Source organism: Brachyhypopomus gauderio, unplaced genomic scaffold, assembly GCF_052324685.1.
Source record: "Brachyhypopomus gauderio isolate BG-103 unplaced genomic scaffold, BGAUD_0.2 sc260, whole genome shotgun sequence".
Lineage (NCBI taxonomy): Eukaryota > Metazoa > Chordata > Actinopteri > Gymnotiformes > Hypopomidae > Brachyhypopomus > Brachyhypopomus gauderio.
Genome location: NW_027507081.1, coordinates 58,825 through 84,761, shown reverse-complemented (window position 1 = coordinate 84,761; position 25,937 = coordinate 58,825). Strand labels below are relative to the sequence as shown.

The window sequence follows — 25,937 nt, the reverse complement described above, 5'->3', positions numbered from 1 at the left end:
CTTGTGGGAGAAGATCCGTTATTTTCTAAAGGCAATTAGAAAGTTGTCATTTGTAGCCTTTTTAAAATTCCATCACGCCGGCGAGATGTTGGATCCGCGCACGAACCGGTGGCATTCTCCCCCCCGACGTTCACATTCCAGTGGGTAATTTAATAGCAGACAGACAATTAGACGGACCTAGCAGAACACCGGTCGCGAAAATGGAGAGAGGGATTGGAAGAGGGAGGGAGAGAGAAGGAGAGAAGGTGGGGGAGAGAGAGGGGGGAGGGTGTCCCGCATGGCCATTTTCTTTATACGGCTACGGTGTGAGAAGGGAAGCTTTCTTTTAGCCTTCAAAGTTAATTATGGATAACCTATTTCCCCCCAACCTTATGACCAATCCGGCGGTAATTGAACAATTTTGGGCTGTGCCCAGTCCTGGGCTTTTAAGCCTGCCGCCGCTGGCTGACCCTTCTGTCCCTGCCCGGCCGGGCGGCATTTCGGGATGATGGATCGCGCAGTTTGGCGACGCGCGCGCATTAGCGCCCGGCGGGCTGCGCTCGCGCTGATGGACGACGTTCAACAGTCTTTTCTTTCCTTTCGTCTCTTTTCTCCGCGGGAAACGCACACCACACCGCCCCCGGCGCGCGGCACAATGGAGAGTGGGAGGCGGTGGGGGTCGGGTAGGGGTGTCGGGGGGAGGGAGGGGTGGTTGGGGGTGTCTTAGAGATCAGATTAAGCCCCAAATCACCACACACGCTCGGCGTATTTATTTGCATTTTACTGAATGGGACGCATCTGCATCAACACAGCCACGATCCGCCGCAGCGCTGCGCGAGCTCAAAGGGAACTGTGCTAAAAATAATTTAGCCTACAACGCGCTCATTCGACTGGACCTGCAAGGTTGAACGAAAGACTTGATAATGGACCCATAACTACAGCTTTGACGGCACAAACTGGGCCTCTGCTACTAGTTTAGTATATATAAGACTTATGAAGTTGGGAAATGATCAAGTTTCCTTAGATAACTTTTTCTCTCTGTTAATGTGCAAGTTTCCCAAATTAAAAGATAAGCCAACGAATCGGTGTGTATTGTTATATTGTTCAATATATTTACGTATGACGTATATTTAGGTATATTTTTAAATATTTTTTAGTTTTAACTAGAACTATATAGGCTACAATTTATCAGCAGTAATTTAAATGAGTAGTTATCTTATCGAAGAGTACAGAATAATAAATGCGTTGCAGCCTCTGTGGGCAACCTCTTGTTTTTGCACGTATCGCGCCGTGTTTTGCGTCACGCGAGTCTTTCCTCGTGAGAAACGTCAGCCGTTTCTCGGTGTTTACCGGATCTCAGAGGGTTACACCCGCAGTGTGCGGCGGTACGAGCTGGAGGTCGCCTCCCGGGGGGACGCGCGTGGGGGAGGGCTGCCCGTCAGAAGCGGTGACCAATACACCCCCCCCCCCTCCCGCCGGAGCTCGAGCGATCCTGTTTGCACTCCGAGCTCGCGCGATCACACCGCTGCCTCCGCTGCACGTGAAACAAAACCCGCCAAGCACGCGCTGAAACGAGACGAACCGACACGTTTATCTTTTTTTTGTCACCTTCTCACATCTAACCAAAGTTATTAAAACATTTTTTAAAAATCAGACAATTCAGTTTTTAATTTTTTGTTTTTTCTAAGCCTAATTGGAAAATAAATAATTGATAATTAATTTCATGGAAATATATCGTTTCGGCGCACAGCCCGTGATACCCCAATAAATCTTCTTTCCAAAGTCACCGACGTTTTCTTTAAAATATACACGCAGTCGCCGGGGTATATAGTTTGTGGTTTTCAGAAGCCTAGACTGCCGATTAATTTTGTTTACGGAGCCGTTTGCTGCGCTGAGCCAGATAGCTACCTCATTTGCGCTGCCTCTCCCTCCTCCTCGCTCGCTCGCACGCACGCACGCTCTCTCCCTCTCTCTCGTTGCATTTTGCACGGGCGTGGAGCGGAGTGCAGCCTACTGGGTTTATGGTAATTGCGGTTCCCTGACTGGCCTTCTGGGTGCGTGTGCGAGTGGAAACGGCGGCGCTTCTCAGCTTTCATTCTCCGCGACGCGCTCGGAGAGACGGCAGCCGTGCAGTCGGACTCGCTGGGACCTCGCGTGCGGGAGGACGGAACAAAAGACACCCGTTTGGACCGCCCGTTCGCAGGACGCGAGACGGATCTTGGAGATGAGCGCGGCGACTCGAACCATTTTGTTGACGTATTTTCCCTTTTAACGCGTAAACGGAGCGCGCGGGTTCGCGGCGTGCTCGTCGTCCGCCTGGCCCAACATGGCGCTGCGAGGCATTAGCACACCGAATTAGTTCGTCCAGCCGGACTCCGGGGGATCCTCGCCACCTGTGCGCCTACTCCATTTACGCCGAACTCGTCCTCTCTCCGGACAAAAGGGACAAGGTTACGATCGGCTGTCCGGAACCACAAGATGTGCGTGTTCCACTCGTGTTCCGCCAGTGGATATTCGCAAAGTCTTTGGATACTCTGAAGTTCCGTGGACTTCCCCCGAGGAAAACGAGGACCTGCGTTTTCCGTCCGAGTCGGAACAGTAGTTCTGGGTTTAAAAATCCGCCACAAAGCCACGTTTAATTGCGTTTTATCTCGGATATTTGCGTGTGTGAGACAGCAGCAGCGGTGTGTCCTTTGTGAGTTAAAATAAGAGGAAAACGCCGCCTGCGCTACACGACCGTTGGATTTACCGCACCGTTTCATTCTGGTAAGAACACGTGAAGTTTTTAATTCTAACGTTTTAGTCTTTAATCCGGCGGCGTTTGTTCCGCTACGTCGTCCGCCCGCGAATACGTGCTGTTCTGTATGCAGTATTCGGGACGCTGTAACCGGTCCGGGTCCGTCCGTCTGCGCTCTGGGGCTTTAAACAATACAATCTCCTTATGGTCATCTCTCAAGAGCCGTGGACGTAACGTGTGTCCAAAAAGTTCGTGTTTAAAACACTTATATGTGTATTTTGAAGGATAACTCGCACGTAGAAAATGTGTTGACGTCGGAACTTCGTTTTTGGACCGTCCTGGGGAGATACGGTTGATTGTTGTTCGGATTCTGATTAAACACCGATATTTCCACCACTAGGATAATAATGAATGATATATCCCGTGTTGGGGGACTTTGGTGACGACCTTTGCGGGCCCCCTGCAGACCCGCGCACAGCGCAAACACATCGTAGTTTAGTGGCACCTTTTGGGTTTGGGGGAAATTCAGGTGTTGTGTTTTCATAACGCGAGTAACACTATATGGTGAGAGTGGTCACCGTGTGCACTTTTCCCCAACGCACACAAGACTATTGATTGGGAGCCTCGCCCTTTTACGACGGTAACCTACCTTGTGAATACGACTTTGCAGTTAACCGCTTTTGGAGGTCACCTCCATTTCATTTTCCGGGCGTTTTGCCTAGAAGTGGAAATACTCTGTACTTTCTTAAAGAAAGTAAGCGGCATTCTCGACATAGTAGAAAGGTTTTGCACGGTGGTTTATTCTGGAAGCGGGTACGGGGGTTTCTGTTGGGCTTGGGCACGTGCGGAGACGCGAATGTCTCGGCGTCCTTCCGTGTGACCGTCTCGCGCCGCGGACCGCGCTAAGCTTCCTCTTTTGTTAATGGAAAGCGAAATGAATATGGTTTAACGAGCGTCCCCTCCTCCGCTCCCAGTTCTAAAGTTGTTCACAGCTTGGCTCGGCCCGGAGCCGTGGGGGTGGGGGGGACTTGGCCACTAAAGCGACAGCCTCCGTCAGTCCGCCGTGCATAATCTGTTTGTCTCGTGAAGCGAGTTTGCGGACAAACCGACGTCTTTGTCCCAGAAGCGGCGGTCATGTGTCCAGTTGCGCTACTTTTCAGTCAGCTCGAAATGTCGTCTTCGCAAATAATAGAAACAAAATGTACATAAGAATGACTGAAAAAAACACAAAAGAATGTGTTGGTTTGGATCTTTGAGCCACTTTTTTTTTATGTAGACGGCACCGACGTCATTAAATCCTCTAATAACAGGCGGTGGTGACTCCAGAATTCTCCGCCTGGGGCCAGAGACTCGGGGAAGCGCCGTGCAGCTGCACTACGTGCAGGGGAAACGTGCACTGTGTCCTGCTTTTCACTACTACACCACTCGCTCGCCTAAGTGGCCCCTAACGGCAGATGCACGATGATCTTAAAACAGTTGGCTGTCCGTGTGTGAAAGAGCACGGTTTCGTTATGATTCGGCGCGTCCCGTTCTGCGCGATTAAGGCCGCGCGGACGAGATTAAGCGTGTCAAAGCACGCGCCCCGATGCAGTCCGCGCGAGCCGATCTAACCCCGTCTCGTCTCACGTAACGGCGCTCGTAACGAGAGAAAACTAAAGTCAATTCCTCGTCATATCGTGTATTATTTCTGTCGTCGGCGTTAAAGGTAATGACAAAAAGTTGAACTTATCATCATTTCCACTCTTCCTGTGTAAAGTTAGTTGACAGTTAGTTCTTGCCAGCTGGGTCGTGAACCCCCCCCCCCCCCCAAAAAAAACACACACACTCTCTCTCTCTCTCACACACACACAGAATGGGCTACAGGCAGTGACATTTGTAGATTCTCATGCCTTTTAAACGTATCGGCAGGCTGCGCCGCAGATTAAGAGTGGGTGGGTGGCCTTTTGCGATTTATTGTCGGAGAAGTGCAATTTCACGTAATCTAAGCTCGTCTGCTAAGAAACTAGGTAGATCTTCGCTGCCATCGAGCGTTTATTTGGTCTACGCCCCCACCGAGCTCGAGGAGACCCTGCTATCCGGATCTGTTTATTTATAGCGCAGCCCGTTTGAGCTCGCGCCTGCATGGTTTCCCCGCGACGCAGTCGGGCTCGCGCGCCGAGAAGTCTGTGTGCTAAAGACAGCCTAGCCTACATTTCCATGTCGCAGTTGAGCTCCAGCGCAAAAAAAAAAACAGCCACGTATTTGAATGTTACGCTAATGGTTTCCCCCCCGCAGGTCAACGTCACGCACGCTATGAAATCTTAACCTGCGAAGTGACGTTGCTGTGATATTGAACTTGTTTTCGAAGCTCGCTGTTGTTTGGAAAGAGTGTTATTTACAATAAATTGATCTCAAACGGAAAACAGGCTTCGTTTGTACACGCAAGGTGGATTTTCGAACCACACATTCTAAACTGAGCTTGTGCTAGATTCTGTTTTGATCCATATGTAAAACTAATTGTAATTATCATGTTCAAGAGAGTAAACTATAAGTCCTTTGATAAAAATGGATACGCCGTGATTCAAAATGCTCCATGCAGTTATAATACACCACGCACCTTTGTTGGTCAAGAAATAACGCAGTTCTAAATATAAAGGCATCTGAACACAAGTAGCCTAATTGAAGTGTATTCACCTAATTAACCTAATTAAGTGTTGGTGCGACATCATTAGAATGGGCCACCACTTTTCGGAAGAATCTTTATATGGTTGGCGTTAGTGTGGGACCTATTGTACTTCTATCGGCTTCGCATTTTTGTCCTTTTGTTTGGATTTAGAGGCTACAGATGTCATTGCGTTGGCCTTCGTATTAAAAGTAGGTCACCGTTTCGTTTAAATCTTGTCGCTGGAGTCCGCCTTTTGTCTCAGCTGCCCACTTTATTTTTATTCCGCCACCTCGCTCGCCTGCACAATAGAAGAGGCGCGGCGGCGAAGCCGGAGTCGCGCGGCTCGGGTTTCGGAGTTGGCTCGCGCGCGAGACGTCACGGTTTGATTGAAGTTCCTCTCGGTCCGAGCGTCCCGCGGGACGGCAGCGCTGAAACGGGAGAGCTCTTCTCCTCGCTTCACCGAGCTTTTGTACCGCGGCAGGAGCCCCCAACGCGCACGGATGGCTGCGCTGTGGAGCGACGCCTACCCGTTGTTTTCTCTCTCTCTCTCTCTCTCTCTCTCTCTCTCTCTCTCTCTCTCTCTCTCTCTCTCTCTCTCTCCCTCCTAAGTGTACGAAACAGCAGATATAATGGGAATCACGCACGTCTACAGGTACAACTCAGGGAAAACTAACAAATGTAGACTATTGCTTCCTTTACGTTATCCACAGATTACCCTAAATCAGGCCGTAGTCATAAATAGCCTGAAAAATAAAACTTGCGTGGTTGTCCTGCGCGTTCAAGGTCGCGCGGGTCCAAGTGGCAAGGAGGGGAAGCGCGCGCCTCAGATCTCTGACACGCCCTGACGTGTTATTCGTGTTATTGCCTTCGCAGTAGGCTATCTTGATGAAAGGGCTGACGCCGTTATGGTTGGTGACAAATCAGATCGCTATCGTTTCCCTGTCGGAAGGTTGCAGGTGGAAAACCGGACTCGCGTCATATTAGGGAATCTGCTCCGTTGTAACAAGTATGGACTTATCGAACATTTCATTAAACAGCCGCAAAACCACAAGCGCCTTTTGTAAAATCGAATTTTCCCCTCTTGTAATAAAGTAGACGTGCAGAACGTGCGCGAGGACCAGTGTGAACAAAACATCTTGTTTTAATATATATATATATATATATATATATATATATATATATATATATATATATATATATATATACACACACACACAACACACATACTACGTACAGTAGGCCTAACGGGAGAGGTCTTTTCGTTTCACCGACCCCTCTATATCTATAAATATATATAGAGAGATGTATGTTGCGTATGTATGCTTGTGTGAGTTTGGAGTACTAACAACTTAACGATTTCTTTGTGTAACCAAAAACTTTGGACGATGAAATAACTGAAATACTAAGTTCAGCGTCCCGGAGGAACCGATACGGAGTCTCCGCGAGCCCAGCGCACATTCCGCGCAGCCTCCACAGCCATTCTTCCGAGACGCTCGCGCGCTGCGAAATGGTGGGTTGCGCGCGAGCTCTCGAGACGAGCGGAGGGGTCTCGCGGACTCTCTCGGCACGAGTGAATCACGACGTGAGCGGGGGGGGGGGTTGATACCGTCAACTTTCCGCCTCAACAAAGCAATTTGAGCCCGTCTGCAGGCTCCCTCCCCCCACGTCCTTTGTGCGCGTTTCCTGATGTCATGTTTTATAGTGTGATAATGAAAAATCCAATTATAAGCGTAACTCTCATATTAAGCAGGTGATCCACGTATTAAAACACAAATAAACCTAACGAGTTTTCTACGTTTCACGTGCAACAAAATAAGTGATGCAGGAGTTGAAAATGTTTATTCCCTTTGGTGTTTTTGTGTGATTACAGCCCCGCTGGTTTGCTCAGCGAGGTCAAGCGCGTTGAGAGTGACCCTGTGTGGTGTCCGGCGTGTGTGGAGTTTGAGCTTGAACGTGTGCTGTTCTTGGCATGCAACAAAGGCTCCGGGCCCCTGTCACCGAGGGGAAGCGTTTATCCAGGCCGCTTTGTCCTTGGTGGCAATAACCTCTTTCCCCGAGACTGTTGTGAGCGCTGACCGAGTAGTTGTTCATTGATGGAGGCGTGTTATTAACAGATTATAGACGACAACCTCCACCTGCTTATTCGCTGTCATGGAGCCTGTGTAGGCTGCGTGGTTCACGTTTGTTTAAAAAAAAATGCTTTTTGTATGACATTTAACTACAATTTCATATTTCAGAGACGATATTTCAGTGTTCTTCTTTATCCGTCTTTGGTTTCCAGTCCCCCCGCCGACGTTATAAAACGTTTTACTGGCCCTTTAAGAGCCGTCGAGCTCCGGCGCTGCGGCCCACAGATTTGGCAGCGCGCCACAGCAGGACGGGCTGGCGGGGTCCGGAGGGACCGAGTGAGCCCAGTCGGAGAGCTCGACGGCGGTGTTCCTCTCGCTCGCCGTCTCTCCGAATACCGCCGAGTCCTTGCGGCAAATCCCACACCTGAAAAGCGAAACATTTTTACACGCTCTTGTCTTCGGCGTGGCGAGGATTTTACCGCCCTTTACCGCCTCCCTCTCGACTGAGGCGGCCGCTCTCGCGCCCTCGGCGTCTCCCCTCTCGCGCCCTCGGCGTCTCCCCGTGACAGTCTCACACACACACACACACACACACACACACACACGATATTGAAAACACAAGGCTATATTCCCTTTAGTCGTTTTACCATTAACCCTGCCCGTACGTAATGCTCATGGTTATGCGTTATTACTACGCGTTTTTAATTTTTTTGTTGTTGTTTTTTTTGTCCCAAGTTATGCAGCCGTTTTTTTTTCAAACTTGTCCACGAAATGGTCAAAATTAGGCCACATCTATTTTGCGTGCTCTTTGTGGGAAAATAGATTGCTTAAGCATAATTACAACCGAAATAATCGGAACGACTTGTTTATGTGGTGAAAGGTATTTCTTCCATATTTTAAATAGCGTAATACAATGAGGTTTTTTAAAGGAAATAATTTGTATCACCTTGGCTTGTACGTTCATAAAACGTTGTATAATGCGCTCGGCCTTTTCTGCGCAGTTTCAGACACACACGTCCTGTGTGCGTGCAGGCGGCCGCCATAAACCAATTTGGTTAGTGCCCTAAGCACAGTTTAATGACGGGGGGGTGAAGCACGTCCCTGGTAGATCCCTGACCAAGTTTAACCTTTGTATGCTTGATCGTGCTTCTCCTGACAAGGAAAACGGCGGAGGCGTAAAAAAATTGCAGCGTAGTGTAAGACTGAACCGCGCTTGTGGAAATTCAGCCGGTTAATAGATACGTCTTTGTAGTCGTTATTGGAGACTTAAATTGTACGCTGGCCTACCTGTTTTTTTTCGCGACGAACAAAGCGCCTGGCGTGTTTGGTTTGTGATTGATGCCTTTGAGAGGCGTTTTCTCCACGATGGGGGGTGAGTGACCTCCCGCTGGAGCGGCCCCGACACGCATGTGCGCGCCCCCGCTGGCGCGCTGAATGAGCGCGCCGCTGAGGGTCTGGGAGACGAGAGACGGGGGGGGGGGGGGGGGGGGGGGGCAACGTGAGTGAAAGGACCGCGCTGAGTCTAGCACAGCAGGGCAGGATTAGTCCTTAAGGGACGGGGGGAACCAGAAAAGGCTAAACAGGAAAGTGGGAATTTACAATGCGTATAGGAGGCCTGATAAGGGAATATTTGGGACAGAAAATGTGTTGATGCGGATTAAGATGTTTATTGTTATTGAGATGTGCCTTTAATGCGTGGCATAGATTAGTTAGCTGTCCTACAATGTAAAGTGTATATTTGAATAAACCTTGATATAGTGAAACGCTTGCTACATTAAAAAAAAACCCTTTATTAGGTATGCCATCTATTCTTGTAATTTATTATTTTCTATTGTGATCATGCGCCGTGGGCTGTAATTGCAGGCTACGAAAACCCCCTTGTTTAGACATTCGGGTCCTGTTGCTACACGGGTTGCCATGGAAGTGACGAAAACACTCCAGCAGTGAGAGATTTTGTGCGTGCGTGAGGCCTGCTTGATTGATGAGATGGGGCAGACTGCCTACCTCCTTCGGCGGCAGCGGCTGAGACCACGTCTCCAGATAAGGCCCGGGTCTGCCTTATTGAAATCTGGGGGTCTGTAGAGCCATCAATAACAGAGGCGTGGCCCGCCGGCCCAACAAAGCTCTGCTTTTATGTCATCGCCAAGCTGTGGGTCTGGGCGGCGGCATCGAGGGGTGATTGCATCTTCCTCTGCAGCGCTATGATGAAATCCCCTCCCCCTCCACGGACGGTGGGCTCTCTCTCTCTCTCTCTCTCTCTCTCTCTCCCTTTCTCTCTCTCGCTCTCGCGCTCTCTCTCTCGTGGGGTGGGGAGTTGGGGGTTATGAGGCATTCTTTATCAAGCGTTCGCTTCTTGATAACGAAGTCACGTGGCACAAATCCTGCTCCACAACCTGGATACCGGCCATGCGAACGCAGACGCGTTTCAGAGAGGCAGACAGACTGAGGCCTGACCGGAGAGTCTGTTTGCTTTTCTTTTCATCTTTTTTTTCCCCCCTGTTTCTGCAAGGCTTTGTACTAATATTGCGCTCACGCGATCTTGCCTAATTGGTGCAGAAGACTTTTTTTTTTCTTCTCCTTACCCCGAACTACATATAAACTTTTTAATTGTGACAAGATAAACATGTATGAGCACCTTAAGTGTATAATAGCATTTGAAACACAAAAACACATTGTGCACCACATAATCATCGAATGCATCTGATCAAGTGATCAAGTTTGAGATCGACCTAAATGTTGTTTTCCACCCATAGGACGTTATCCAAAAGGGATGGTGATGAACAGAAGATCCAATAAGAACTAATCAAATATACGTCATCATTCAAAGCATGGTAAGACATTAACCTTAAATCTGTTTATCAAATGCATTCATGGTGATCTCTCACTTTTTCCTCTCTTCCCCTCACCCTCCCTCCCCACTTTGCTGCTTTTTTTCTGATTTGACAAAATGTTTACCTGCTTGCCCGTCCTGATGGGCACTAGTCCTCCAGATCGCAGTTCTGTTTCCTGCTAGTTGTTTTCTCTATTGTTTATGTGTGTGTATGCCAGTAGGATCGGTGTAATTTAGATCCTCGACGTCTTCTTGGCATAGATACGCACCTCGGTCTCTCTTGGGTGCGATGGGAAGACGGATCTGAGCTGTCTGCCGGGTGTCTCCTAAAGCATACATCAAAGCCACGTCTCCCCCTGTGGAAACCTTGGCGAGGCTGACATTTAAGACCGATCTTGCTGTCTCCTTTTTGTGACCTTGACTGACATGATGCGCCGTGACTTTTGTGCCGTTTCTGTAATCTTTTCCTCTCCGATGCAGGTGGCGAAAGGAAATTCATAAGTCTCACGTTTTAAATCTGGCTCGATACATCGCAGATAATCTAAATGCCCCCTAACATTAATTGAAAGAGTTTGTCATTCACAAACTTTGATAATATAGGTATATGGACGTAAGCAAAGTTCTGTTTATGGTTTCGTTACCATAATGCGTTTCTTTCTTTCCTACATAAACTTTTGCTTGGTGGATATTTGGACAGAATTAACTGGAGTATGATTAATGGTTGTATGGGTGAACTGGTTCAGTTTTGTCCTCCTTCTGTCTGCCTTCCAGGTGGATGCAAGTGCGGCGTGCAGAATGAACCCTCTGGCAGCACTTGGCATTGATCGTAGCAGCCTGATGCGGGAGAACCTCCATGTTCACGGGAGCATGGTTTATCCACCGGGAATCCGCACCTTGCAGACAGAGAAGAGCTACGTTGGAGACCGCATCCCAGAATTACTCTATAAACCCGATGTGTCGTTGGACAGCAGAAAGGCCACCAATGGTTATGTAGGACTTTATAAAAGCCCCCCACCAGGGATTCAGAAGCCACTGGTCGTGCCAGGGGCTGGTACAGACACACTGGGGTTGGATAGGCACGTTGCCCCTGTGGATAAGTCCTCAGAGCTGGGCTTAAACGGCGGCAGCAGCAGTTACCTGCGACTCCCATGGGTGAGCCCTTACCACGATGCTGGAATGTACCCCTTCCTAGATTCCAGCAAGTATGCTGCGCTGAATATGTACAAAGCATCATTCATGTCGCAGCCGTCGCCGTACCTGCCCCAACACCTGGCCTACCAGTCACTTTGTGCCGGGGCAGGAGGGAGTGCAGCAGGTGCCGAGCGCTTGTTCTACATGCCCCCTTACCCACCCACCCCCATTTCATCTCCGCTTCCCCCTCCTCTGAGGATCCCCACTGCCACGGTCGCTCCTACGGCACTCTCGCCACTAGTGCATCATCAGGACAAAACCTTACAGAGCATCGGCCCGAGGATTCACCACGAGCCTTCAGCGTTTGGGCAGCAACCCTTGCATCAGCACACCCAATCCCACCACCAGCCACAGAACGAGAGGCAGCACTCGAGTAGTGGAAGTATTAGCAACTGTGGCAGCAGCAAGTCCCATCGAACCCCTTCCAGCAAGAGCTCGACCAGCAACAACAGCAGTAGTACTAATAGTAGTAGCAGCTGCAGCAGTGGTAGTAACACCAGTGTAACCTGCAGTTCCAGTGTGAGTATCCCAGTAGACTCAAGCCCTTCTCTGTTGATGCAGACACCCCGTTCCGCTTCTCGCCCCTCCCAGCCCCCGGGTGCTCCCCCGCCACTTGTGGACAGCACTTTAGACTTCCAAAAGTCTGTATTTCGGAGTCCTTCATCCTCATTGTCCTCCTCATCTTCTCCGGCAGTCTCTCACCCCTTCTACATGTCGCAGGAGCATCGATCCCCAATAAGGCCAGCCAGTCAAAAGCCCAAATCTAAAGAAGGGAGCTCAGAGCAGCACAGAGGTGGAGGAAATGAGAGGAAAGGCTGTAGCTCACCTGTGAAAACTTCCTCTGAGAAACCCACACAGCAGGGGCCCACTACCAAAGACCCAGCAGACAAGCCTTTAGACCTGTCGTCCAAAATCATGGATTTTGATGGCCCTCCTAATGGATTCCCCCCTTCAAAACTGGAAGCTTTGGCAAAGCTGGGCTACTCCCCCAGCTCTCGTTATGGACTTCCACCAAACAGAGAGCTTCTGAAAGAGACCCTTTCTCCATCATCCTCCGCTGTCAGCACTTCTTGTAAAACTCCAGAGAGGCCTGAGATTATTAGCACTTTACCCTCTTCCTGGGTGGTGCCAAGCACAGCCCAGACGCTCAGCTCTGAATCCAACCACAGCAAAGGTTCTACGGTTATCAAAAACAAGAATCTGGAGCATGTCATCTCACAGCCAAGGAGTTCTTCCTGTCCACGGATTGGTGAACCCAACAATGGTGCTGTCCCCAACCCTGCTCCTGTGGTCGTGACTTCGGCTTGTCGACCATCATCGGCCTCCCCTTCCCCGAAGGTTAACGGCGATTGGCCCAAGTCTGCACCGACCCCGCCCGAGAAACCACCACCTACTAATCGGGGAGGTGGTCAGTCGTCAGCCTCAAAGCTTGCAAAGACTCCCAAAAAACCCGAAACACCTGAAATTGGCTTCAAACCCCAGCAGCCACACATAGAAAATGGACATCCTCCCAGTCACCTCTACATGGCCCAAGGTGAAAGCTACATGCCCAGCAGCTTGGCGTATGCCAACAGATACCTCCCTTACTCTGTTCCAGAGAGCATGTCCCTCCCACACTTGCCACTGTCCAGTAAGGGGCCGGTATACCCTCACCCAGTCCTGCTGAGCAACAGTGGCCTATATTCTACTCGTTTGCCTCATAAGCCTGCCCTTCCTTATGGAATACCACCCAGTCATGGAGACTATCTAACCTACCATGACTCGCAGGAGATGGTTCATCCCCTGATGTCTCCCCGCTTGCCTCTCGACCCAAAAGTCAATGAGCGTCTTGAACTGAGGTCCAGACCTCAGGAGAAAACTTGGCAACACGAGGAGTCTCCATACAAGCAGCAGAGTGCCTCTGACACGGACACGCGCTACAGATCTGAGAGGGAGTCAGAGGGGCCAGAAGTTCTGGGCTCCAAGCCTCAGAGCAAACCCCACACAGCGAGCAAAGAGGAGATCGTCTGCATCGACCTGGCCCAAGACGACACAGATGGCAGTCCTGAGCCAGACAAGTACAGCGCTACGCCTGCCAAGCAGAGAGAGCCCGGCAAGCCAGCCGGCAGCGGGACAGGCGACGGGACCGGGAGCGCTGGTAATTCCGAAGGGAAGGTGCCAGAACTCATGCAGATCCTGCGCTCTGGCCAGCCGGTCGAATCCAAGCCAGCTGAGCCTGATCGGCGTCCAGAGCCCCGCAGCCCTTGTGAGCCACAGGAGCAGCCCGAGTCTCCCGTGCAAAGCCCGGGTGAGGAGGAGAGCTCCAGCGAGCGCAGCCCCCTCCCTCCCTTGCTGGAGGAGCAGACCCTGCGCTGCGCCAGGACCTCTGGCGACAGGGTGCGACCGGACGCTGCGAATTTCAAACCCGATCGGCACCACGCCATTCGGCAGTACATGGATCTGGGCAAGGAGCGACCAGAGAACACAGACTCTCACGAGGACGAGGAAGATGGGCACGGCTGCTCTAAAAGCAAGCGATCCAGTCTGGCAAAGAGGATAGCCAATTCGTCCGGCTACGTGGGTGACCGTTTCAAGTGTGTTACCACTGAGCTTTACGCGGACTCCAGTAAATTGAGTCGGGAACAGCGGGCGCTTCAGGTAATCAAGGCATACTGTAATTATGGGAGGAAAGGCAGACCTAGTGTGTCTGTAACTTTTGTCAGTCTGTGCTTGATTTCAGAAGTTACCAGATGTTTTTACCATCACCACGCACTAAAATCATAAGCACCAAGTAACACTTCCAAGGGATTAGATAAGAGTGCTTCTGAGGAGGGCCTCACAGGTTTTATTATCATTTACATGCTCAGTTTGTATTTTGTGCGATATTAAAGACCAGTACCTGTCACTCTTTATTAAAAAGGCCTTGGTCAGACTGCGAAGGTTAAAGCCGCGCTAGAACCCGAGCTGTACCAGCCGTAGTTCTGCTTTGAGGCAGTTCTTGCGTCAGACCACCACGCTTAGTCATATTGAGCGCCTCAGTAATTATGGCTGGCTGTTACCCTCACACTACCCCCCCCTCCCCCCCCCCCCCCCCCCCCCTCCCCCAGCCCACTCGGTTTTACGCTCCCCGCTGTGAAGCTGTCGAATAGCAGCCAGGCTCTGGCGGCAACCGTGAGAGAGGGAATTAACACAACATGGTGTGTGTGCACGTGTGTGTGTGTGCGCGCGTAAGGGTGTGTGTCTCAGTTAGCGGGAGAAAGAGTTAACACAACATGGTGTCTGTGGCTGTGCTTGCCCAGTCGAGCGGAAGCTCAGCTGCTGTGTGTGTGTGTGTGTGTGTGTGTGTGTGTGTGTGTGTGTGTGTGTGTGTGTGTGTGTGTGTGTGCGTGTGTGCGTGCGCGTGCGTGCCTAGCACATAATGCTTCAGGCAGTCGCTAACCTGCAGGCGAGCCCTGGAGACTGGCAGAGTGTCTGTAGGTGTGGGTGTGTGTGTGTGTGTGTTTTCTTTTAGAGCAGTAATGCTTGTGTGTGTGGCACAGTTGCCCTTAGCCACACACCCACTTCTGCAGGGCTTCCATCCTGTCTCCCTTCGTCTCTCTCTCACTCACACACACACACACACACACACACACACACACACACACACACACACACATCCCCAGGCCCCTGATCACTGCACATGCAGTGGCAGCCCTCCGAGCTTAAGTGAAATCCGGCCCATTCATTTCTGATGGGGAAGATTAGAGGTCTTCAGCTGCAGCAGCGAGTGCTCTGCCTGGCAGAGTCATTAGTGTACACACACACACACACACACACACACATAGAAGGTATAAGCGCACACACACGCACCCCCTCACACATCCACAGCGCACGCAGTAACATCCGCACACTGAGTGTGTAGAGATGGGGGGAGTCAGGAGGGGGGTTCGGTGGGCAGAAACTATCCATGACGAGCAGAGGACTTTTAACACAACCTGCATGTTTTCCCAAGCGGGTTCGTGGCCCAAATTGATGCTGTTAATGGCATTCCATTTTAATGAGTCCTTTCCAGTCCAGGAGAGAGCCTGGTCTGTGCTGGAGAACCCTGGACCCCCATTTTGCTTTGAGTTTTGGGGTGTTTTGCCAAAATGCTAGTGGTGTTTTGTTTGTTTGTGCCTACCAAAAGACTCACCCCAGCATAAAGACTCACCCCAGTGTAAATATGCATGTCTTAATCCGCTTTGACCCTTACATTGATGATGTCTATTGAGAATAGAAAACCTCCAGGAGATCTAGCGTCCAACCTTAAGACCGACCACTTCCACGTTCGCTATGCTGTACGGTCACAAATGTCCACTTAGTGATGGACCCCCCCCCACTCCTTCCCTCCCCTGTTAAAAATTATTTTTTTGGTAATTAATGTGTTACTGTGTTAAGCGCGGTAGGATTCATATTGACTGTTTCAGTTATGTTTAAATGATTGTAATGACTGGAAAAAAAATATTGAGCACGCATTCTAATTACTTAGATGGATGTCCTAGCTGCAGAGGACAGTAATTTAAGTCAACCAGCATCTAACTGTGAGGTTAGTTCCTTACATTTTTTTATTACTAATCAAAGTTGAAATAAGTAACACCTGGTATTGCCCTCCCCCCCACAGACGGCTGTGTAGTGACTCAATGTTTTTCTCTTTGTGTCGGCCTGTAAATTGCGGGCACAAGCTCCCTCTCTCTCTCTGTTTATCTCTCTCTCTCTCTCTCTCTCCCCCTCTCCCTCTGTCTCTCTCTCTTATTTAGGAAAAATGAATGGCATGGCATGACTTTCAAATCAGTTTCTCACTTTTTTTTTAAAGGTGCTTTTAACTGCATTGCTTTCTACACACAAATGTCAAATGGTCTTTTGCTGTGTGTTCAGCCCATTTTGTGTTTTAGTCGTTAGTTGTGCCGCTAGTGTTAGCCGCCCGCGAAACGCACAGGAGGAAGACGTGAGTCCCGGGGCCCTCGACTGCGAATGGTCTCATTTCCGTGTGTGCGTGTGTGTGTGTGTGTGTTTGTGTTTGTGTGTGTGCGCATGTGTAGCGTGCGATGATGCGTTTCTCGGAGCTGGAGCTGAAGGAGAAAGAGGGCTGCACCCCGGGGCCGGGACAGGGGCGAGAGAGGGGTCTGGCGGACACCCAACACAGGGACGTGGAGTGTGAGCAAACCCTGCACTGCTCCAGACCCCTGGCGTGCCGGACCGAGCCGTCAGAGCTGCACAACGGTAAGAAGCGATCTCTCTCTCACACACACACACACACAGACGTCTCTCTGCCTTCATACGTGCTCCCTGCACCTCGTACTTACTCACTCCGGTCTTTCGGTTTCGCCCTCGGGTGCCGCGTGGCTGCTGCCTGTCGTTTCTCGCTCGTCCGTGCTCTCGCCCGTCTGCTTGCCGTGTTTCTGGCCCGAGTGCCGGGGACAGCCCCGTACGCTGTGGCTCTCCGCACGACAGAACCAGCCCGGCAGATACAGCGCGGTAAACAGCGCTTCCTTCCTCACTCTGAGACACACACACACACACACACACACACACGTGCGCGCACACACACACACACACACATACACACACGCAGCCTCGCTAACACCCCCCCACATGTCACTTTGCTGCGTTTCACTGTCACTGTTTTTCCCCTCCACTTCAGCTAATGGAATGACGCCATTAAATTTCCGAACGTACATAAATCGTGTTTGCGACCTCCCTCCGCTACAGGCCAGGGTGTTTCTGTGTCAGCGTGCGAGCATGTGTGTGTGTGTTTGCGCGCCTGAGGCGTGAGGTTGGTGGCTGTTTTGGGAGAGCTCTGTGGCCAGCCGAGAGTCTTGGCCGAGTTACTGGCTGGCCCGGAGGTGTGGTGTGTGTCACCGCTCACCATACTGGGCACAAAAGAACCCTCACTGAAAGCAGAGACACACATTCTCTCTCACTCTCTCTCTCTCTCTCTGTTTTTCTCTTTCCTACTTTCTCTCTGTTTTTCTCTTCTTTTGTTGTGTGTATTTCTCACTCTTCTCTTCACACCCTGCTGTGCGTGCCCCCCCCCCCCCCTTTCTGGGTTATTAGTGGACATTTTTCACTGGAATGGTCCGCGCCAACTCTCTATCCGGGTGCAGGGAACAATGTTGCCATGGAGATCCACTTTGGTGGAGAGTTGCCATGGAGCTGACGTAGCCATGAATTATGGGATGCCATGTGTCATGAGATGCTTGCGTGCGCGTGCGTGCGTGCGCGCCTGCATGTGTGTGTGTGTGTGCGTGTGTGTGTGTGCGTGTGCGCCTGGGGCACAAAAGGCGGCATTCTTGTCTGGGCCAGTATAGGGGCAGTCCCGTGAGGCCCAGTGAAGCGTGTGTGTGTGTGTGTGTGTGTGTGTGTGTGTGTGTGTGAGAGAGAGAGAGAGAGAGAGAGAGAGAGAGAGACAGGGAATGTTTACCGTGTGTGGTGTTTTGCTTGTGCAAGAGTTGACGAAGTACAAAGAGAGTTATGAGGGTTAAACGGTAAGCGTAACAGGGAGTGATCTGTGTGTATGTGTGTGTGTGTGTGTGTGTGTGTGTGTGTGTGTGTGCTAATGGGGAAAAGCTCATTTGGAATGTGGGTGTGTGTGTTGGGGACAGGAAGCATGTGTGTACGACGTGTGGCTGCTGTCATCTGGCACGGTCAGTACGGCGGGTGTGTGTATGGCAGGCGGTATGGCGTGTGCGTGCGCGCGTACACGTGTGTGTGTGTGAAGGTCTGTACGGAGGGATCTTCTGTGTGTGTGTGTGGCGGGCGGTCCAGAGAGCCCCCAGCGTCTGCTTCTGATCCACACCGCGATCCGGGCTGCCTGGAGACATTCACTAGAAGTCTTTTACTGCCGAGAAAGAGAGAGAGAGAGAGAGAGAGAGAGAGAGAGAGAGATAGCGAGGGAGAGAAAGGTGAGAGGGAGAGAGAAGGAGGAAGAGAGAGAGAGAGAAGAAGAGAGAGAGAGATAGCGAGGGAGAGAGAAGGAGAGAAAGGTGAGAGAGGGAGAGAGAAGGAGGAAGAGAGAGAGAGAAGAAGAGAGAGAGAGAGAGGAAGAGAGAGAGAGATAGCGAGGGAGAGAGAAGGAGAGAAAGGTGAGAGAGGGAGAGAGAAGGAGGAAGAGAGAGAGAAGAAGAGAGAGAGAGAGAGAGGAAGAGAGGGCACGGAGACAGAGATGGAGAGAGGGGGAGGCGCTGGATCACTGCCTAAGCTCTCGGCACGGATGTTTCAGGCTAATTTAAGCTCAGAGAGGGAGCGGGAGGGAAAGAGAAGGGTGTGTGTGTGTGTGTGTGTGTGTGTGTGTGTGTGTGTGTGTGTGTGTGTGTGTGTGTGTGTGTGTGTGTGTGTGCGCGCGCTCCCCGGCTGCTCTCTCTGTGTGGGGAAGGGTGTGGTGGAGCTAATGCAAACATGAGGGCGTCCGGGGCTTGTTATTCCCCCTCCCTCCGTCTGTCTGTCTCCCTCCGTCTCTCTCTCTCTCTCTCTCTCTCTCTCCTCTCTCTCTCTCTCTCCTCTCTCTCTCTCTCTCTCTCTCTCTCTCTCTCAGGATTTCTGTCCCTTTTCGTGCGATCACTTCTGCTCCAGTCACATCCTGTCCGTTAAAATATTTCCCATTTTCATGAATTTCATCACTTAAACAACAGGCACACGAGCGGTCCGGTTAACGTGTTGTGTGTGTGTGTGTGTGTGTGTGTGTGTGTTGCAGGTGGGAACCGGGTGCCCGTCCTGCAGCGCTGTGGCCCGCTCCCTGACAGCAGGCCCAGACCCCACACGCCCGCCCTCACTATGGTAGCCACGGCCATGCCCCGGAAGCGCACGCTAACCATGGAGCCGGTCCAAGCCCGGGTCGACGGTCCTGCCTCGGCCGAGCAGCGTGAGGGAGGCGGAGAGGGCGAACGAGTGCGAGAGAAGGAGAGGGAGGAGGAGGGCCCGGGTCCCGGCCAAAAGAGCCCAGCTGATGTCAGGTACCGGTAAGGCCTGCCTGTCCCGGTCCCGCTGCCTGTCCCGGTCCCGCTGCCTGTACCGGTCCCGCTGCCTTATTTCCTCTCTTGCCCCTCCCCCTTTCATCATATTTTCCGTTCATGTCGTTTTGTGATTATTGACCTTGCTGGTTCCGTTTAAACCTACAAAGGGTCGTGTGCGTGTATCTACGTGTGTGCGTGTGTCTGCACGTGTGTGTGTCTGTCCGTGTGTGTGTGTGTGTCCGTGTGTGTGCGTGTGTCTGCACGTGTGTGTGTGTCTCTGTGTGTCCGTGTGTCTTCGCATGTCCGTGTGTCTGTGTGTGTGTCCATCCTCTGGGTTGATGTGGCTTTCTGCCCACCCTGAAGGGCTTTCTCGGGCCGACATCAAAACAGCCTTTGTGTATCTCTGTTTGTGTGTGTGTGTGTGTGTGTGTGTGTGTGCACATTGTGTGGGTGGGTGATTGTGTAGCTCTCATTCTAATTGTAGTGTATAAGTACATGAATGCAAATCTACAATCTCACGGTCTTTTATGTATCGGAGTAGTTGGAGCAGATCTGTCCTTACACACACACACACACACACATACACACACACTAAGCACTCGCCACCTCCTATAGCTGCTCCACCCGCGGCTACCGTCTAAGAGGACACAAATATTTTGTTGTCTTTTCCTGAAGTTAGACGTACAAAGACGATCAGAGCGGCGGTGGGTGTCAATAACGAGCCGAGTAATTACGGCGTACGGTGTCTGTGTCGTGATGTTCCGCTGATACGGTCTTCGTCTTCCTGACTCCCTGTTGGTTCGTTTCTTTCGCCAGCCGTGTCGGGCGAGGCGTGGCGCCAGCCGTCCGAGCAGGAGGTGAAGAACCTGAAGGTGTGTATCGAGCTGACGGGCCTGCGACTGAGCAAACCGCACCAGCTGCAGAGCCTTCAGGAGCTGTGGGCGCGGCAGGGGGCGTTAACCCACGGCAAGCCCCGCCCTGCCACCTTCGGCCCCGCCCCTGTCCCCGCCCCCTCTGCTGCCGTCGGCCCCGGCGGGCCAGGCGCGGAGGGAGCAGCCCGAGCCCTGCCCCCCGGAGGCCGCCATGGCCCCGCCCTGCGCGGAGAGGCGGAGCAAGGCGGGCGGAGAGCCGGACAAGGGAGCGAGGCATCGGGTGGAGGAGGAGAGAGGATGGAGGGAGACGCTGGGATACCCGGACGGAGACACAGGTAAAGAAGACAAACCTGCTCACACACACACACACACACACACACACACACACTGCTTTGGCAAAAGAATATTGTCTACAGCACTTCACTGTTTAATGATGGGATTACGATTTGGTGATGCCTTGTGCTGTTGTTAAAGCTGGCACGTTTGCTCGTGGCCGGGTGGAAACAGGCCCGTAGCGTGCGTTAGTTAACGTGCCCTCGTTACTGAGGGAGGAGGTTTCTTGGGTACTGGAGCCAGACGGGGCGAGAGCTCGTGTGTGTGTGCGTGTGTGTGAGTGCATGGTTAGAATTGTTGCAGGGGTGTGTGTGCGCACATGAAGGGTTGTTTGTCGGAGGGTGCGCACCGCATAGTTTTTGGGTTGTGCATCTTGGGCGGACTGTGTGTGTGTGTGTGTGTGTGTGTGTGTGTGTGTGTGTGTGTGTGTGTGTGTGTGTGTGTGTGTGTGTGTGTGTGAGTGAGTGACTGCCCGTGTGTGTGTGTGTGTGTGTGTGTGTGTGTGTGTGTGTGTTAGGATGTTCACTGCGATGTTACTCTGAACTGCTCTGAAGGTGTGTGTTTAACCACCGCACATTCACACTGGCTCACGACAAAGTGCCGTTAAGACCAGAAAAAAGGGAGGGCGGGGCATATGCAAACGTCCTGTTTGTGGGAGGAGCGTTCTGTTTGTGGGAGGAGCGTTCTGTTTGTGGGAGGGGTGTTATGTTCTCTGGAGGAGCTCTGGTCCACAGTGGCCTGCTCTCAGCTCCAGTGACCCCCCCTCCCTGAGTGCCCCCCGATGTCCTGCTGTGTCTCAGCTCCTGAGGGGGTGTGAGGGTGTAGAGCAAACACTACAGGGACAACCATGGGGGAAAGGGACACACACAGGGGTGACCAGGGGCGAGAGACGAATAGAAACGGACAGAAACAGAGAGATGGGTGGGGGAAATGGAAGGATATAGAATGAGAGGAAGAATAGCAGGAAACAGGCCCCCCCCCAAACACCCCCCCCATCCAAATACACACACACGCACCACACACACGCAGCCGTCGACCTGCAGTAATGAGTCCTGCTGACTGACAGCAGCCTCGCTCTCTCTCTCTCTCTCTCTCACACACACACACACACACACACACTCAGTCAGCTATTTGCACAGTTGTGGAATCTCATGGCTCATTGGGCCTGAGGCATGCGTTGTCTGGGCGATGGTGTTACGACACCGCGTGTGTGTGTGGTGTGTGTGTGCACCCGTCAGTGTCTTGGCTTGGCTGTTGTGTTGGCGTTTTATCAAGAGTCTGCAGGCATGGACTGTGAGCAGCAGCGAAGCTGGAGTCTCCCCCCCCGTCCCTGTCTGTCTCCACTTCCTGTCTCTCTCTCTCTCTCTTCCTCTTTGTGTGTGTGTCCCTCGCCTCTCCAAAAGATTAGAGCTGGTTAGCTGGTTTGTGCATTAAGGTGCGAGTGTGTGTGTGTGTGTGTGTGTGTGTGTGCGTCCTTCCAGTTCTGTGCTAATGGAAGGCTAATGTCCCCCAGATGTCCCTGTCAAAATCCGTCGTACACTACACACACACTCGCACGCATCATAGAAGTCATACGCCCTTCTACACGCACACACACACACACACCCACGCATGCACAAACACCACTAATCTGTGTCGCGTGTGGCGGGGTGTGAGCAGCGTGGTGCCTGCTCCAGGCACGGGGGAACTCGCTCGGATCCCTAAGTGCTGTGTGTGTGTGTGTGTGTGTGTGTGTGTGTGTGTGTGTGTGTGTGTGTGTGTGTGTGTGTGTGTGTGTGTGTGTGTGTGTGTGAGGGAGAGTTCAGTGCATTTTGATTTGGTTTTTGTTGGGTTCGTTTAAAAGTGCTGAAGCTATTGCTCTGCCTTTTCTAGCGCGTCCATTCATTTATCTGCAGAGGGTGTGTAGTGGCGGGTGGAGTGGGGCGGGTGGTGCGGGTGGAGGAGGGGGGGGGGTGCGGTGCGGGTGGTCCCTCAGGGTCTCGAGGACGTAATTAGCCCGTTGGAAGGCGAGTGCTCTGCGCAGCCTGCCCAGTGGGGCAGGGTTTCTCTCGCTCCGTCTCTCACACCTGCGTGTTTGTGTGTGTGTGTGTGTGTGTGTGTGTGTGTGTGTGTGTGTGAGAGAGAAATTTCCCATCCGCTGTAGGGCTCGCCGTTCTTTCACCAGGAGATGGAGTGTGCGTGCACGTGTGTGTGTGCATGAGTACGTGCGCGGCGCGTGTGTGTGTGTGTGTGTGAGAGAGAGAGAGAGAGAGAGAGAGAGAGTGATGAATAATGGAACAGATGTGGAGCGCAGGTCTCGCTCTGTTTCAGCTGAGCTCCCCTCCGCTCGCTCGCTCTCATTTTTCTCTCTCCCCTCCCCCCTCTCTTTCTGTCCCTCTCTCTCTTCTCCGTCGTCCTCTCTCTCTCTCTCTCTCTCTCTCTCTCTCTCCTCTCTCTCCTCTCTCTCCTCTCTCTCTCTCTCTCGGGTTATTGTTTCATCGTGCTGCATTATCCAGAACTCCGATCACGTGGTAGCGAGCGTCAAGCCCGGGTTTACGGGAGGTTCGCTCGCACACACACACACGCACGCACGCACGCACGCACGCACGCACGCACGCACGCACGCACGCACCGCACGCACACACACACACACGCACACACACACACACACACACACACACACACACACACACACACACACACACACACACACACACACACACCACACGCCGCTGCCTCGTATCGCTGCTGGTTTAGTTGCGTCTCTTCCCCCTTAATGAAGCCCGACCCACCGACACGTCTGTCTGCCTGAGTCACCTCACGAGGCCCTGACCAGCCTTCCGTTCATTTCACTTCTTTAGAAACCACACACACACACACACACACACACACACACACACACACACTCACACTCTTCCCTTTCTGAACTCACTCTCTTTCCCCCGGCAGTGGTTCCGGTTGTTTCCGGAGTCTGCTCTCCGGACGCCCCGTGTAAGCCCCCGCCGGCCCCTTCCCCGCCTGTCCGACAAGCGCCTGAGGCTCAAGGAACGTCGCAAGAGTGGTTCCTCGCCCCTCGCCTGACCCTGCCGACGACCTTTCACCCCGCCTGCGTCGCCACGGCGATCCAGAGAAGCCCAAGGGCAAGCGGCAGTGCAAGACCAAGCACCTCGGCCAACGGGAGCTCAGGACGATCGCGCCACCGGCCAATGAGGAGTGCTCCGAGCTCTGCCCCTCCCACCCGCTCAAGGTGAGCCGAGCTTGTGTGTGTGTGTGTGTGTGTGTGTGTGTGTGTGTGTGTGCTGGTTCGTGGCGGTTGCAGCTGGGAGATTCTATGTGCCTTCTCGCCTAGGTTCAGAGCTATTTTGAGAATCTGTCTCCAATCACAACGGCGTTAATCTTCCCAATTAGGAGACCCACGCTCTTCTCAGTCGACTCAGCACTGACGCGTTTGCCTGCCAGTGCGCGTGCGCGTGCGCGTGCGCTGGCGAGCACGTGTGTGTTCGCTCAGAGCGTGACTGCTGTGACCTCCTCTTGCACCGAAACGCAATCTCCCAGCAGAGGAAGAGGGGGAGGGGGACTGAAGGCCGTCTGAAGTCTGGCCTGTCTTTCTTTCTCTCTCTCTCTCTCTCTCTCTCTCTCTCTCTCTCTCTCTCTCTCTCTCTCTCTCTCTCTCTCGCCCACTCGCTCGCTGCGCTGTTTCCCCTGCGGACCAGAACGTTTCCCTGGTGAAGGAGATTCTTCAAATGACCTCACGCCGTTAACAGGCCACGTTTAATCCGCGCGCGCACGTCCTCGCGGGCGGCAGCTCGAGGCTTTTCCGACGCGACTATAAATCGAAGAGTCGCGCTCAAGATGGCGGCGCAGATCGCTTCGTCCCCTAACGTCTCACACACACTTGCGTTTCAATGTGAAATTGGCTTAGATTGGCGTCCTTGGACAAGCCGAACTAAATTGCTTTATGTCATTATGTTCGGTGGCAAAAGAAAGACTCGGGCGGTTTTAATGAGTCTGAAAGAGAGGATTTCACAAATCTATCACAAAGCCATTTTAAGGCGCCAGTTTGAGCTCACCACAGCAGCTGGCACTTTGTTTGTTTGTTTGTTTACTTGCTTTTTCTTGGCACCGACGAGGCTTTTGGTCTCACGGTATGACAGAAACGGTCTCACCGACGAAACGAGGTGACCGGGACAATATCCAGCCTACGTGAAACCGCACGACCCCGTTTAGAGGCGGCAGCACCGTGACAGACTTTTAACACTTTGTGTCACGACGGCTGAAAGATCCGGTACCACCGACACCGGGCCAAACATCTTCTCCAATAAATCTTTGTTATTTGAGCGTGACATTTTATTTGTGACCGGATTTCCACTCTAAAATATATTAATATAAAAATTCCCACCTTTCGTGTGTGTCACTAATCGTCGCCATTTCGTAGAAATCGAAAGTAGTGTATTAATTTTATTCACGTACGATTACGTGAACGAAATATTAGAGGTAGTACAATATAGTAATAATGCTACGATTATACACGTACGATTTATTTGTTGTTACTGAGAAATTGTATCGGCCGCTGTCGGTAGTACATTTAAAGTCTAGTGTATTCGGCGTTAGTATTTTGTAGACTTGGTGTTTTAAACAAGTGTAGCTTGGGTAAAATTGATTAATTCCGTTAAAGACCATTAATTTATCGACTACACATGATTATTTGCGTCCCTTCGATGAACTGGTCAGACAGAAATGAGACTGTTGCGTGAAATGTGTCCACGTACCCGCATGTTGCGATTCCTGATGGGGGGGAAACAAGTTTTCGGATAACAAGCCCAAAGAACAGTACTGAAGTACCCGGGTCAGAACCCTCCCGAGTTTGGATACACGTTAACCAACCCTCTTATTAAAATAGTAACAAAATCGCAATAAACTATCAATAAACTCAGGGCTAGCTAGCTACTACAGCCACGTGGCCTGTATATGTACAGATGGTAGTATATAGGGCCCTATAGTACAGAAGGGATGTAGGTACAGTTACAGCTTGTGCTGGTTGATGGTTGACTGCAAAACGGCGTCGAATTAGAGATAAGATTCGTCTAGACTCGATTGCACAGTATCATCCGGTACGATTTCTTTGTGGATTTGAACGGATGAATTGGACGGAGGGCGTTCCACATGAAGCCAGGACATCCTGCCTTGTCATGGCCGCTTGAATTTTTTTAATTTGCTAGGGAATTACCGACTTGTTTAGGTGGAAAAAACGCTACTTCCTCTTCCCCAAGACGGGGAACACTGGCTTGAGTTTTGCGGCCCCGGTTCGTCCAGACAGCGCTGTCTGGAATTCACGTAACCGGATTGCGTTACTCAAG

At 51.8% G+C, this 25,937-nt stretch overlaps 1 protein-coding gene across 1 annotated transcript in view; it reads left to right on the top strand.

The window, feature by feature from the left end:
* Window positions 1-1,945: 1,945 nt before the first annotated feature.
* The window catches only part of bcor (BCL6 corepressor), a 25,299-nt gene continuing 1,307 nt past the window's right edge, over window positions 1,946-25,937 (top strand). Inside the window, 11 exon segments of the mRNA XM_076995878.1 lie at window positions 1,946-2,745; window positions 10,183-10,260; window positions 11,031-14,087; window positions 15,937-15,993; window positions 16,487-16,667; window positions 19,138-19,301; window positions 19,303-19,396; window positions 20,213-20,603; window positions 21,840-21,894; window positions 23,530-23,648; window positions 23,650-23,827. Coding sequence (XP_076851993.1) covers window positions 10,258-10,260; window positions 11,031-14,087; window positions 15,937-15,993; window positions 16,487-16,667; window positions 19,138-19,301; window positions 19,303-19,396; window positions 20,213-20,603; window positions 21,840-21,894; window positions 23,530-23,648; window positions 23,650-23,827 — 4,299 coding nt within the window. The 5' untranslated portion in view covers window positions 1,946-2,745; window positions 10,183-10,257.